General features: G+C 53.9%; 1 protein-coding gene across 1 annotated transcript in view; it reads left to right on the top strand.

The window, feature by feature from the left end:
- The first annotated feature begins 9,973 nt into the window (after positions 1-9,973).
- The window catches only part of EPHA2 (EPH receptor A2), a 37,454-nt gene continuing 32,785 nt past the window's right edge, over positions 9,974-14,642 (top strand). The window contains exon 1 of the mRNA XM_073316537.1: positions 9,974-10,159. Within this exon, the coding sequence (XP_073172638.1) occupies positions 10,075-10,159 (85 nt within the window). The 5' untranslated portion in view covers positions 9,974-10,074. The remainder of the gene's footprint in view (positions 10,160-14,642) is intronic.

Genomic DNA, 14,642 nt, shown 5'->3' with positions numbered 1-14,642 from the left:
TGTACAGCTTCAAGAGGAGCCGCGCGGCTTCAGAAGTCAGAGGGAAGCCTGGTCCAGGGTAGGGGGCTGACCTGACCTGTCTGAGTCGGCGCAGTGGGGAGCCCCTGCTTTGTGTTGCCCCCGAGTGGGGTGCGGATGGCTGACAGTGGGGTGGGTGGCAGGATGGTGGATAGTGACCCCCCTCCGCCTGCCCGCCAGCACATCCAAGGCTTTATGGAGATTTAACGACAGAGGAAGCAGCCCTGTGTGACACCAGTGCCCTATTCAGACTGTTTGCGCCCTCCTCCCCCAGTGATACACAAACAGCTTCCTCCCCCTTCTCCCATTAACAGCTTTACGAGGGGGCCTGGGGTTTTCTCCCTTTGAATGAGCCGAGGCCCATAAAACGCAGGCCGCCCATGGCAGGGGCTGTGAGGAGCAGCACCTGGTTTACAAGGCGGATGCAGGAAGCGGGGGGCGCTGGGAGGCGATTTAGCAGGCCGGATGGTTGCGAGGAGGGGGGCCAGGCTGGCCCTCGGAATGCAGGCGGGGATGGGCAGAGAAGGACTGGCTCAGGGTAGGCATGGGTGCCCCACCTAGCTGGCACCTTATGGACCCGACTGCACCCACCTTTAATAAAGGTGGTGCCCACAAGACTACCGGTTCTAACACGCCACGTTCCATCTTGCACAAAGCAGCCAGCCACGTTGCATGCTGGGTGCCTGTAGGCATAGACAGTGCTGGGGGGCACCCCTCCCTCCTGAAGAATGCAGGGGTTGCATTCATGACTACAGTGATTTCCTTTTTGCACCTTGAAAACAGACACTTTGGTTTTGGGCTCCCCTCAGTCACGGCTCAGTGAGGATGGTGCAGACCTAAAACCACACACACCATGGGTGGAACGCACGAAGCAACCTAACTTCTGCTTAAGCACCTAACCCCCAGGGGTTTCAATGCAGCATGGCTGTAGCTGTGTTCATCCCAGGAGATGAGAGAGACAGGGTGTGCAAGGGAGTATCTCTTGTTGGACTAGCGTCTGGGGGTGGGAGAGACACGCTTTTGAGCCACCCAGCGAGCGCTCTTCTTCAGCTCTGGGAACCGTACTCAGCTTTCGAGGGAAGTTAGGAGGCTATGGGCTGGTCTGCACCTACGTCACTCAGAGCTGTGGAAAATTTTGCACCTTGAACACTATAGTTAGGCCCCCCTGGCCCCTGGTATAGCGGCAGCGAGGTGGGTGGAAGGAGTCTTCCACCGACCTAGCTACGCCTCTCGGAGAGACGGACTAGCCACACTGACAGGGAAACCCCCTTCGGCAATGCGGGACGCGTCCGCACGACAGGGCTATGACAACACAGCTGCAGTAGTGTAGACCCTGCCGTAGTGTATCATAGAATCATAGAATCTCAGGGTTGGAAGGGACCTCAGGAGGTCATCTAGTCCAACCCCCTGCTCAAAGCAGGACCAATCCCCAATTTTTGCCCCAGTTCCCTAAATGGCCCCCTCAAGGATTGAACTCACAACCCTGGGTTTAGCAGGCCAATGCTCAAACCACTGAGCTATCCCTCTGTGTAGACAGACCCTAATGAGCTTTGCAGCTTGCACCCAGTGCTCCCTGGCAAGCTGACCCGTTGAGCCTCTTGCTTGCACCCTATAGTTGCTGTACCCCTACTAGATCCGTCTGGAACGCGGCTGTGGGGAGAAGGGGGGCAGCCAACAGCCGGTCGGTTGATACCTCTGGAAAACAATTGCTTTTCGGGTCTCTGTTCCTCTCCCCCGACGACTCTGGCAAGGAAATGGCGGCCAAGAAGATGGAAGCCCTTTGAGCCCACCCAGGGGTGGATGGGCCTGGGGTATGAGGCTGCAAAAGGGAAGCCAAGGAGTCTTGCCGAGCGCCATGATGGCTGGGCTTTTCCAGGAGGCCCGCGAGGCCCTTGAGCAGGAGAGGGGGGGGGGAAAGGAGAGCAGAGAAGAGCCAATCAGGAGGCTCTGAAAGTCAGCCCCTGAGGAGTGACAGCTGGCTGGACCTATCCCAGGTCTCTCTAGAGAGGTTTAAAAGTCCCCATGTGGATCCACAGCCTTTGGGAAATGGCCAGGCTGGGTGGCTCCCAGCCATGCACAATTCCCCATCACAGCAAGGGCAGAGCCCTCCCAACCAGGGCAGCAAGGAGCCAGAGCCCCCTGCAGGAGAGCCCTACCCCCCGGCCTGACTACCAGAGCCAGTGGGGCAAATGGAGCAGTGCTCACCTGGCTGGAGAAAGCCTAGGGTCCGTTTTCAGGGGATGCCCTGCGACAATAACTGGAGTGTGGCAAAACACCATTCAGCCGCTGTGATTTTAGCCCCTTGCCTACGCCCCTGAACCTAGAGTCTGCCAGGGCCTTGTCTCTCCCCAGACAAACAGCAAACCCCGGGACTGCGTTCGGCTGCCCCGTAGGCGGCACGTTGGCCATCCTGGGCCTCGCTATGTTGCAGAAGGAGCCAAACACCTTCTGAAGCCAGCGGCCTCCTTCGTGGGCTGCCTTTAATGTCCCAGTCCGTGTCGGCTGCTGCCCCAGCCAGTGCAGATCATAACAACGGCTCTGCTCTGGAGCTGGGGAAGCTCCGGCCCAAGGCTGGTAAAGCTGGGTGAAGATCCTGCTGCGTGAGGGTGATTCTTTGCGCTCTCCCTGCTCTGCTCCCCGTGGCTCCCCCAAGCCCGGAGGGGGAGCCTTCCCCTGGTAGTCACACTCTGAAATATTCTTCCAGGGGACCAGCTAGACGGGCCAGTGAGCAATAGACGGTAAGGAACATGTATGCACGGAGACCCAGTAATGGGCAACATGGGACCCAGTGGGCTTTTCTGTCTATCTCGCGTGGCTCTGAGGAGATGGAGGCCCCAGAGAGGCTCATTACAAATGGTGCTGGACAAAGCACTGGGGCATCATGGTAACGGTGATGGGGGCCGCTGTGCTAGGAGGCGGGAGATGGGCCTCAGGAGCCCGCTGGGCCTTTCCCATCTCTAACGGCTCTGCTCCCACATGGAGTCCTTCCCCAGTGTCGCCCAGCAGCTGGTGGTCCCTCCCCTGCCTTGCTGGATGGGAGCAAGGAGGGGCCTTACCCTGCCTCAGCACATGGTGAAGCAAAGAGCCTGGAGATAAGGAGGGAACCGTCATTCTAGACTGTAGGAGGAAGGGTGGCCTGGTGGGCAGGGCGCCAGCCTGGGGCTTGGGCAACCTGGGGTCTATGCCCTGCTTTGCCACAGGCTCCCCGCGTGACCTAGGGCGTGTCCCTGAATAAGAGATTAAGCACGGTCCTGTCTCTGTGGGGTGCTATGGGGCGCAGGACTGGAGCAGTTCCTCCTCCTGCGACGTGACTAACCCACCATGGCGCAGCCAAGGCAAAGGACTCGCAGCCACTCCTGGCCCAGCCCTGCTCCACTGCGCACTGAAATCAGGGGGAAAAGCTCCCGCTGACTCCCCTGGGCATTGAGTCAGGCCCTCAGAGCAGGAACAATGGGCTCCCCTTGCCCCTACCCCACTCCTGTGCCCGGGCCTGGCTTTGGAAACCGGCCTGTTAGATTTGCCTGGCGACCAGCTCTCCAGGCTCCTCAAGGGACCTTGTTCCAGGGCTGCGAGCAAGGGGAGGGGGCTGGGATGAAAGGTTAACAAGCCGTTTAATTGCTGATTGCTGTGAAATGGCTTGACACAGGCCTGAAACGGCTTCCTATCTCCTGATGTGCGGCTATCTCCAGCTGCCTTGCTTGCTGACCTCCAAGCAGGGCAGGGGAGCTAAGTCCCTGTTAGCCAAGAGCTGTGTTATCTCTGGCATTTGCATTCCTGGCTGTGAACGGCTGCATTCCACACCCCAACCTGTAGCTTTCCAGTCCTCTCTGGACCTTGCAATCTGCAGCCCCTTGGTGAGGAGCAGGCTGGGAGCCTCTCCCCCTGTTTATTTCATTCTGCCTTCTTTCACACTGGGAATGCTGGACGTCTCACAGCCCTGGAGCATGGAATCGTCCGTCTATCTACAGACCAGGCACCGAATTCCCCCTGGAATGCCTCAGCGCTGAGCCAAATCCTACATTTTCAGCAATGACTAATGATTTTCAGCGGTCAGGTGCTGAAGATCAAGCCCTTTTAAGGTGTCTCAAGTTGCCCCCCAAGCAGAGGCACCCAAAATCACTAGTCACTCTGGAAAACTGAGCCCACTTAAACTCCTAATTCTGTCTCCTCATCTGTCCAGCCCTAGGCCTCTCTGCTGAAACTGCCAGCGCAGGGGACACTTAGCACCAAGAGCACTGGTGGGTTTGGATTCCCACTAGGAAAAATGTTGAGTCCCATCAAACTCATTTCACAGAGGCCGGTGAACAGCTTAGTAGACGGGAACAGCCCTTTCCCGATCCTGAGCTTGCAGGCATGCCAACCATTGAGCTGCAGGGGAACACTGCTGCATCTTATTGCCAGTTCTCTGAGCCACCCGGGACCCCTTGGGAAGATGGGTCAAAGCCCTACATATTTCTGTGCTTCTTTGGCTCCATTTAAGCCTCATTTCCTTTGCGCTAAGCCCTGTTAATGTGCAGCTTTTGGAAGAAGAACCGCAGATGATAATTAAAGGAGGTAACTAGCAGCTTTGAGTTTTAGTCTTTTAAAATCTTTTCTCTGCGGGCTGGGTCCTTCGCTGTCTCCAGTGGGTCGTTTGGCTCTTGACCAGATGTCAGCCGTGCTTTCGCTCCTGGCTTCTGGCTCAGGGCACACTGTTCTGGCCCAGCTCCGGGATAAATAGCGATGCAGAGCGAGATTAAGACGAGGGCTAGATAAATGAGGGCAATCAGTTCTTGGCCGCTCTGGGGTAAACCGTGGTGGAAGGGATTGCGGTAGAGGAGGAGAATGAATGAATGGTCTCGACAGAGATTTGGGGAAACCAGGAGTCCTCAGGGCATTTTATGGAAGGGAGGAGAAGTTTCCTGTGGAAGCCCCACAGAACCTACCTCAGCCCCACACTTGCAGCCTTGGTGGCACCCGCATCGACCTGGCGGACAAAAGCTGTCCCAGATGATGTGGTTTGCTCAGCCAGAGGGGGCGCTGCTGAGTGAGTGACAGGAGGGATTCACTCCCTTCCCAGCCGTCTAGCTTCGCCCATCTCAGGGAGCCACAGAGACCAAGACTTGAACCCAGGTTTCTTTTGGGAGCAGTGGAGAGGGGAGCATGCGGAGCTTCAGGGCTGAAGGTTCAAGCCCTACCTTGCACCCCACCATCAGCACATCCTAGATCCAATGCAGAAGCACTGGGTTTGCTGTCCTGCACAATCCCTGCCCGAGAAGCTCACAGATGTTGCCACCTCCCAGCCATGTTGATCTGGATGTAGAGGTGAGGTCTCCTTTGATGATAGGACTGAGGGTGATGCTTTGGCCCCTGCCCATGTGCTGAACTCCCCCCCAGGATCCCCTGTGGGCCCTGGGCTTTCCCACACACTACGGTTCCTGCAGGCTCTCCGCCCAGCCCCAGGTAGGTGCCAGAGTCCTTGGGAAAACTGATTGGAACAGGGCAAGAAAAATTGTCCGGTTGCTAGAAGGATGAAAGGGGAAGGGGAGGGCGAACGGGCTTGTTAGTGTGCCGAGATAAGTTGCCACTTAGCGGGGTCACGAGTCCATGGCCTGTGTTTACCCACCGGCCTCTCAGGATGTGAAAGGCTGGAGAGGGCATCCTCATGAATGGCCCCTTGTGTGCAGGGATTACCCCGGTGAAATGGGGCTGCTTCCAGGGCCCCCATGGCTCAGCCCCTCCCTGTGTCCACGCCAAGGCTGCCAGGTGGATGCCAAGTACCTGCCTGGCCACGCCCCCTCTGTGGCCACTCCCCCTGCCATTGAAAGGAGAAACACAATTGGATAGTCTGTCTCTCTCTCCCCCCCATAACGCTGTCAATCAACCTTTTTCTGAATGAATAAAACGTAAACTGACTCAGTGGCCCTGGTCCTGTTTAACTCTTTCCTCCCTGCACTCTGCTGTCTTTTTACAGTGAAAGTTGTCACATGACTGCAGGAGCTGGGGTTTTAAGAAAAGCACCAAATACCACAAGACTTGCACTAAAATCATTGACACTGGCAACCCTGGCATAGGTCCAGAGCTCAGGGTGGGAATAGCACAGGGAGCAGCCGGTCAAGATCAAAGGCCTCAGCAGAGCTGTTCGGGCCTGGGAAGGCACGCGGGTGGGAAGGCAGGACTGGACCGTCAAGGGATGTGGCAGAGAAGGACGGAGGTGCGGCAGCCAAGCTGTTGGGACTAGCAAAGCAGAGGCTGCTGCTGGTCAGAAATAGAAAGAGGCATTGGCAGGGTTAGGATGGGGCAGGCTGGAATAGCGAGGCTGTTGCAGGGCAGGCGTATGGGGGAAGGTCCCACGGCACCTGGCTCTAACTTGGTCCCTTCCTCACTTAGACGGACCAGAGAAATCAAACCTGGAATTCCAAACCAAAAATAGCAAGAGACCCGGCAAATAGCACGAGAGCCTCTGGCACCGAACCCAGAGATCAAGGTGTGGCTGGCAAACCCCAGGCAGGCGGGAGTTACAGTTTCACTTGCTGGCTAATGGGTAGGATTTTGCAGGAATCTACTTCAAAGGCTACCGTGAAACGTGCCCGATCCAGGCAGGAAGTCACCTCACCTTGAAAGCAACTGGAACCGGCAGCAGACTGCATGAGGGGAGAGAAAGAGCAGCAATTAATTACCCCACAGGGACTTCAAACAGCTCAGTGCAATGAGCCGCTGCGCCCACTCAGATATTAGCAGAGCCAGCCGTGCCCGCTTGTTACACCCCATCTGAGCACTAGCAGGGGGAGCAAGGGGATCATGCTCCATCTGGGACCGATAATCCTGGAGCCAGGGATACTGTAGGTACTATCCTGGCGTCTTACCATCCTACTCATGTGGCAGAGGATCTCTTGCCCTGCAGGGTGAATTCCATTGAATGACACCGAGTTCCTGTAAAAAATGACACTCCCTCCCTTGAGGACTGGAAACTTCCTGAACCTCAGGACGGTAGCAGCTCTGCAAACTGCCGCACAACTGTGGGACTGCACCTCACTGCTGTTCGGCAGCCCCTCTACGATTCCAGTCCCGGGGTCCCCACACACATCTCTGCCGACGCCCCTCAATCCTGACCTCCAGCTCCTGCTAGTCCAGTCCTGAGTTTCCTGCTCCCAACAGCTGTCAGTGCACCTTAGTCCTGATCTGAATCACACTCTGCATGTCTAGTTCCTGAACCTCATTGATCTTTGCTTGGCACTTTGCAGGGACAAGTCTGGTCCCCATTGAAGTCCATGGAGCAGCATGTCATGTCTAACCAAGGGCAGAATTCAGCCCATACAACGCTCAGTTTTGTACCAAATCCACGCTGCTCTATGTCAACTATGGAAAGGAGATAAGAGGATAACATTACCCTGCACAATGTTGCTGAACAAATGTTGCAATTTCATGTTAGACGATTATGTGATGCAAGATGAAACCACCTGGTTCACATTGAAAACATGGGATATTTGAAACTCCCCACAGTCCTGAAATTTTTGAGCAGTTTGTGGGTATTGCTTGAAAACAGGATCAGTTCAGAATGCAGGGGAGCCTCATTCCTGAGCGCAGCCCCCCACTCCCGGCTACATTTCAAAACTTTTCTTCTTCTTCTTGTCAGATTGAACCCTTTGGGGCGATCCCTCAAATGAAACATGAAAACCTTGATTTTGTCCTGGGATTTTACATGTTATTCCAGCTAGATCCTCACCCCCAAATTATTAGTAGTATATTGCATCGAGGTCCCTCAGACAGGGCTCAAGGACGGATTGTGCTGCCAGTAATACAAAGACAGTTCCTACCCTCAAGAGTTCACAGTGTAGGAGCTAGACAAAACGTGACTGGAGAAACGGTGGGAGGACTAGGTAACAGCAGGGAATGGGGCGAGTGTGCAGTGGAAAAGTCACGGTGGTCTCTGCAGTCACAGGTTAATGTCCAGGTCTGGAAGTCACATCTTACAGTGATTTATTTGGGCTGCCTATCCTGCGAACCCTGGATGCATTGAACTCTATGGAAGCCAGCTGGGCCTCAATCCTGGTGCTTGTTGCATGCAAGCTGCCACACAAAGCCTCTTGGACTTCAATAGGAAGGCATCAAGCTGTGGGATCAGGGCCTTTCCTGCTGGAACCAAGCTGGCAGGATCAGGCCCAGCTGTAGTATGCTTTCCACTTGAATAAACCCCACTGGGTTGACAGGCCCTGCAGCAGCTAGGAGCTCAAGGCAAACCCTCGGAGGCTTGACTTAGGCCGTGATAAGGGATCATGGGACGTTATTGTAATTCACGCCTCCCGGAATGGTGTTGCCATCACATTACACTTCCCAATACACTAAACACGAGGTTAAGGCTGGAGTTTTACGAGCGCTTTGTCGGCTTGGAATGGTATTGAGCACCTCGGGCCCTTCCCTGGACTTTATGGGAGAGTTCCTTCTTCATTAGGGTTTATGGTGGCAGCATAAATACCACCCTTGATTATTTTTTATAAGGCTCGCCTATAATCTTTCATTTGTAAAGGCTGTTTGGAAGGGGCCCCTGGGGGGGCTGTTCTCAGCTGGTCAGAGTGCAGGACTGCGGGCTACATCAACTCGATATAAAATCACGAATACATAGTAGGGAATGATTCCACCGTGTTGTGTTTTGGTAGGATGGTTCCTAGTGCTAAGGAACAGATTCTGATCTCACGTCACCTGCTGGTCCCAGTGCTCAAGAACAAGGTTAAGCATGTGAACAGCCCCCTGGATCTTTGCACGACTCATTCTGGGCTTAAAGCTGACATCACTGTAGCCAGCACCTTGTGTGAAGCCAGCCAAAGTGGGAGCCCCAGTCTGCCCAATGTCTTGAGTCTCCTCCAGCCCCCCCTCAGCCATCACTCCAGGGAAGTCGGTGGAGTCCCACCAGTGTCTGTGGAGCCATTGGCATCAAGAGCAGAATCACAGAAAAATCATCCTCCGCAGAGAAGTCAGGACCTGCTTGCCCCCAGGCTTTGCTCTGGCATTGCTTCACTGCCTGCCGGTTTACTGGGGTGAGACACTGATGACCAGGTCAAATAGAATTTCAGTGGAATTTTCAGGCTGCTTTGGAGGGTCCACATGACACATGGCGTTGACAGAACAGCATACGGGGTGATTTTTCTGAAGCGCTTGGGGCCGGTGTTTCAAGTGCTCGGCACCCAGAACCAGAGCTGGATTTTAAAAAGTGCTCTGCCCCCAGCATGCTGAGTGCGTCTACAGCCGGGGTTCTGATTCTGAGTACTGGACTGGGCAGGTTTGAAAATCCAGCCCCTAGTGCAAGTTCTGCCCCAGGCACTTAAAAAAACCAAAAAACCAAAACTGTACCCAGCTGCAGGGGAAAGGATGAGACATTAAAAAAAAAAAAAAGATTTCTGAGCAGGTGAAAAGAAAGTCAATATCTCAGTGTAACAGTGTGAATTACATCAAGGGAATGTGGAAAGTTTGCTGGAGGATTAAAATATTACAAGGACATTTCCTCCCAATTATTTGTCTCCTTTGAACTAAACTGTGTGTGTGTGTGTGGTCAGGTGCTAGTGGGAGGCGAGGGAGGATATTTCTGTGTGTGTACCAGGAGTCCAGCTGCAAAAGGGTGCGAGATCTCTTAAATACATTCTACTTTCACACCCAAATGTGTCCTTGTCCCTAAGGAGGAGGTGGGATGGACAGCATTTCTCATCTTGCTCTGTTCCCAAGGATCTACCATATGCCCCCACCTGAAGCTTTGCTGCCCAGTAGGAGGATTTCCCTCCCCATGGGGTGAACAGGATGGCACCGAGATGAGAGGTGATAAAAGATCAAAGCTCCTTGCAAACGCGCTAGGTCTGATTACTCCCCCTTTGCTCGCTCATTTTGGTGCTGTCTCTTTAAGGCATTCCTCAGGGAGTGGCCTGGGTGACATCAGCTCAGGGCATGAATGAACAGGACTGAAGTTTCCCACAAACTCCCATTAAGTTGCTCATGGCAGGAGGGCGCAGATAAGGAACCAGCAGCCGCCGCCGCCGCCGGAGAGACTCGGATCGTCCCAACCTCTCCCGAGGGCCCGAAGCCAGAAACATGAGGAGCCGATGGGCACAAGCGCCCTTCTACTTCGCCCTCCTGCTGCTCCCCAGCGCCCTGCTCAGCTCCCGGGCCAAAGAAGGTAAGAGCGAGGCTTTGCCCTGGGTTTTTAAGCCTTGTTCCTCCAGATGCAATTGACATGCCGGGTCCCACCCCTCCCGCCGGCTCCCTGGAAACTCGGCGCCCCTTGCTGGGGTGGAGGAAGCGGGGAGGAACGAGTGTCTGTCCCTGCCCTTATCTCGGGTTGATCCGCCGCCGATCGCCTCGCGTGGGGCCCCCGACACGTGTGTGGGGCAGAGAGGGGCTGAGAGCCGAGGCTGGGGCCACAGCCCCCTTTCGTGGCTTGGAAAGGGGCGGAATGCGGAGGGGCCCGAAGGAAAAACCGGCCGTGGGAAAGATTTGCAGGGCACCGGGCAAGTTTGATAAACCCCTGTCGGCACCTCGCTGTCTCACAGGCAGGTTGTTTTAGCGGCGCCTGGGATTGGGTGCGACTCCGGATCAGGAGGAGCGCTCATACCAGCGCGGACCTTGGCGGATTGGCTAGGAGCGGGGATTAGCGAGGAGGCACATTTCGGCCAGCAGAGGCTGGGAAGTGTCACGCGTGGGGGTGGTTCGGTGGAGGAGCCTGCTGCCGGGGGTAGGTGGGAGAAACTCGCCCCGGGTGAATGGATCTTCCCCGCCTTCAAATACCCGGGGAAAGGCGAGGGGGCCCTTCTGCCTGCTCCGATTCTTTGGAAGTCCCCTGGCGCCCGGGAGAAGTCGCGATTGCCCCACTTCGCCCAGGGCGGCTGATTCAGGGCGATGTCACTCTTGGGCTGGAAGTGCGAGCAGTGACACCTCGGTTACACAACCGCCTGGCTCGCCCAGATTGGGCCGCACAAGCCCATGGCAGGGCCAGGCAGGAGGGGAGGGGGCTGACTCAGTGGTCGGAAGGTGCATGAGGTGTTGCGTTGCATGGTGTGAACCATTAAAGGGTGTGTATGGGGGGGGGGGGGGCGCTTTCCTTGTTTTGTCCAGAAGATTCCTTCTTTCCATGCAGTGTTTATTGAGAGACAGTGTTAATGTGTGGCCTGAATGCTGCTTTTGTAAAAATGTAAATTGCATGAGTGGTCTTTCTCCTGATTTTTCTTCCTGATTCTGAAGAAGTGAGCTGTAGCTCACGAAAGCTTATGCTCTAATAAATTGGTTAGTCTCTAAGGTGCCACAAGTCCTCCTTTTCTCCTGATTTAGAAACCCCCGGACACACCCAGGATATATCAGAGAGAGGGCCAGATTCTGCTTTCAGTGACACCAGAATAAATCTGAAGTTAACCCCACTGATTTTTAGTAAAGCTGCTCCAGATTGACTCTGGCCCTCTGAAGACAGAATTATTAAATTCCTTTTTTTTTTGGGGGGGGGGGGGCTAGAGGCAAATTGATCCCAACTTCCAATCCGTACTTTTACCATGTAAAGCTTCCAGCCAGGCGGGGCCGAGGTCCGACACAGAGCCTTTCCGGGGTTTGGATTGAGGCTTTTGGGTTTGGGCCCATGTCTGAAACATTCCCAGCGTTCTAGGATTTCACCTACACTCCTGGGGATTGCTGCCCTGGGAGAAAAATCAAAGCAGATTGAAGCAGAATTCCTGCCTGGAATATTTAGGACAATATTAAGAGTTGTTTAAAAATCAAATAAACTTTTCCCCATCCTTCACTCACCTCTTCGTGCTAAGTGATTACAATGACCAGGACAAGGGTGCTTCTAGGGGTTTGTCTTATTTCTGGGTCCTGAGTAAGCAGACGCACCTTCATACTGGTTATAACTGTGCATCCAGGTACTGCTTTAACGAGATCTGTTTCTAAACTGATGTAGTCATCAGAGGGCTACAAAACCCTGTGTGCAGACAAGCTCGCAGGGGTCAGTAACTGATCTGCGCAGTGGTCAGACTCCCACTGGCTTTGAGCTTTGGCTTAGGTCCAGAGAACAACTCCGGCACGCGGCTTGGCGGCTCCCCGGGATGGCTCCCAACTTCTGATCGGCTCCAGATTCAGCTCAGACCTTTCCCAACGCATGGGGCTGTTCCGATCTGATGTTTGAGTTCTCTCCATCATTGAGATCTGGGGCTACTTGTGAAATTCCCACCTAGAGCTGAACGTTGGGATCGAGGATGTTTGTCTGGACCTGTCTGTCATTCAAAGAAGCCATTAGAAAAGGGAGCAGCTGTATCGAACTCTGAAATTTTGTGAGTGTGTATCTTAAACAAAAAGTGTTGTAAAGAAATCCAAACCCTCGGCGTGGGCACGTGACACCAGGATGGTTTTGGTCCCATGCTGAGTTATTGGATTTCTTTTAAAAAAAACAAGCCGAATGTGGCTTAGGCATGGAATAATACGCACACTTGGGCAGATGGGCTGTAATTGCTCAGAAAGAAGCATAAGAATCTATGACATAAATAGAGATTTAAGGCAAAACACACACCCTCCCCCCAACAATTGAATAGCAGCTGCTAATTTGGGGCGTTTGGATTTTTAAGCACTCAGCAGGGGAGCTCAGTTTTTGGGTGCCCAGGCTTTGATTTTGCTGCCTCTCGGTTTGGCCACCCACCACTAGTAGCTGCTTTCGGCTATTCAACCATCCTTAAAACCAGGCATCGCTACATCAGCTTCCCTGGGCAGCTTGATTCTCTCCCCCCCCAGAAGCAGCCGCTGGAAGGTAGCTGCAGGTTTTCAGATTAACGTTTGCGTTTGTTGTTTTCCAAGTGCCAGAAGTAATTGGTGTCTAATGTGGACTAATCTCTTTCCAAATTGCAGCTTCCAATTAACATTGCTGTGGAATAGAAGAGGGCTAGTTACTCGGTAAATTCCTGAGGTCTATTTTTATGCTTTTTATGCTGCAATATACTAGGGGAAATCAGCTGCTTTAAGAACATGTGCTTTCAATCAGTCCTTGGGCTATAACCTGAGAAGTATATTCAAGGGTGAAATTCTCCTCTCCGATCTGCATGACGGATCTTGACAGTACTATTCTATTCCCCCTTTGGAGTAACGATTCTGCATTAGGGAAAAAACCTGGAGTTCCTCCATATGTAAGGAGAGCAAAACATGCTAGGTGAAGTCCACAGTGGAGGGGCCAGAGGAGACCCTTGCCATTAGTCCAGAGCACGGTTACTACAGATAAGGTGCTCTGAGGGTCTGAATGCAGATCTACAAAACTAGAGAGCTAATCCCTGCTCTGACAACCAGCTCCCTCTCAGGGCTGGGCTGCATTGGCTAGAATAGGGTAGATAATTCTCCACCAAAGATAGAAGCTATAGTGTAGACAGGTCTCAGGTGTTCTCAGTGGGGCAACTCATGCGGTGGCGGGGGGGGGGTGTCCCATTTTATCAGCCTTTGTGGCCTTGAGCAGATCACTTAGCTTCTCAAATAGGATTTTTCCTTTGTTGATTTAATGTTTTTAATAGCCAATTAAACAGATTAAACAAGGCACTGAAAAGGGAGGGGGAGAAAGGATTTAAATGTGTGTGGGGGGAAATGGGGGGAATCTCTTCCAGCCTGTGAAAGCTTTGCCTGGATGACAGCACAAGCACAGACAGACAGACAAACAGACAGACCGACTGTGACTGGGGTTTTTTCCCCCTCTTGCGTAAAACACTTAAAAGGCGACTTGCAAATGAAACCTCGGAGCTGGGGCTGCTTCGGTGGCTGGGCTCGGCCCACTGAGATGTTTGTATTATTCACATCGCCTTCCGAATAGGCTGGAGCGGGAGATAGCTAAAGTTACAGAGCATGCATGGCAGATGGGGGAGCTTTGCTCACTGAGGCCCCAATCCGCCACATGCTGAAGTCCAGGAAAGCACTAAGCTCAGATCCTCAAAGGTATTTAGGTTCCTAACTCCCACTGGAAGTTAGGAACCTAGATCCTTTTGGGAATCAGGGCCTAAATGCCTCCAAAGTCAAAGGGGATTTAAACTGGGCCTGAAACTGGTGCTTGCAAAGGCTGGGGCTGTGAGTCAAGAGATCCGGCTTCCAGGCTCTGCCACAGATTCACTGTGCGGCATCACTGCCTCGCTCCATGCCTCAGTTTCCCCAGCAGAGGCGCAGGGGAGCAATCAGCCCTGCAGCTGCCCTGTCAGCTACAAAACGGGGCGATAATGCTGGGAGATTCAGATGAATCTTTGCAAAGTGCCGGAGGGGGAGGAAGATAAATGGGTGAAGAAAGCGGAGGAAGTAGCACCACCAGGCGCCATGCAATGATGGGGATGGAAACCAGCTGAGCCCACCTTTGCGTTGAAATAAGCCAGTGGGGTCTACGTTAGCTGGGCAGATTGAGATCCCCGGTGAGGTGTCGACTCCATGCACAGCCCGGTTTCTGAGCTCCCATGCAGCCAGCTCCTCCGGGCTGGGGGTTCCTGCCGAGAGCCGCGTTGGTGAGCCTGTACACACCACACCCGGTTTGCCTGCGGATTGCAGCCACCCTTATCTTTCATATGGAAGCGTGGCTGGTGGAGGGGCAGGTCCCAGCATGCGATGTAGCAATGCTCAGCGGGTCGGGCCAGGAAACAGGACGCTAGGATCGGTCACCTCCATGT

The sequence above is a fragment of the Lepidochelys kempii genome, chromosome 18, assembly GCF_965140265.1.
Source record: "Lepidochelys kempii isolate rLepKem1 chromosome 18, rLepKem1.hap2, whole genome shotgun sequence".
In the NCBI taxonomy this organism is placed as follows: Eukaryota; Metazoa; Chordata; order Testudines; family Cheloniidae; genus Lepidochelys; species Lepidochelys kempii.
Note: the sequence above shows the minus strand (reverse complement) of the source record. Positions and strands in the feature narration are given on the sequence as shown.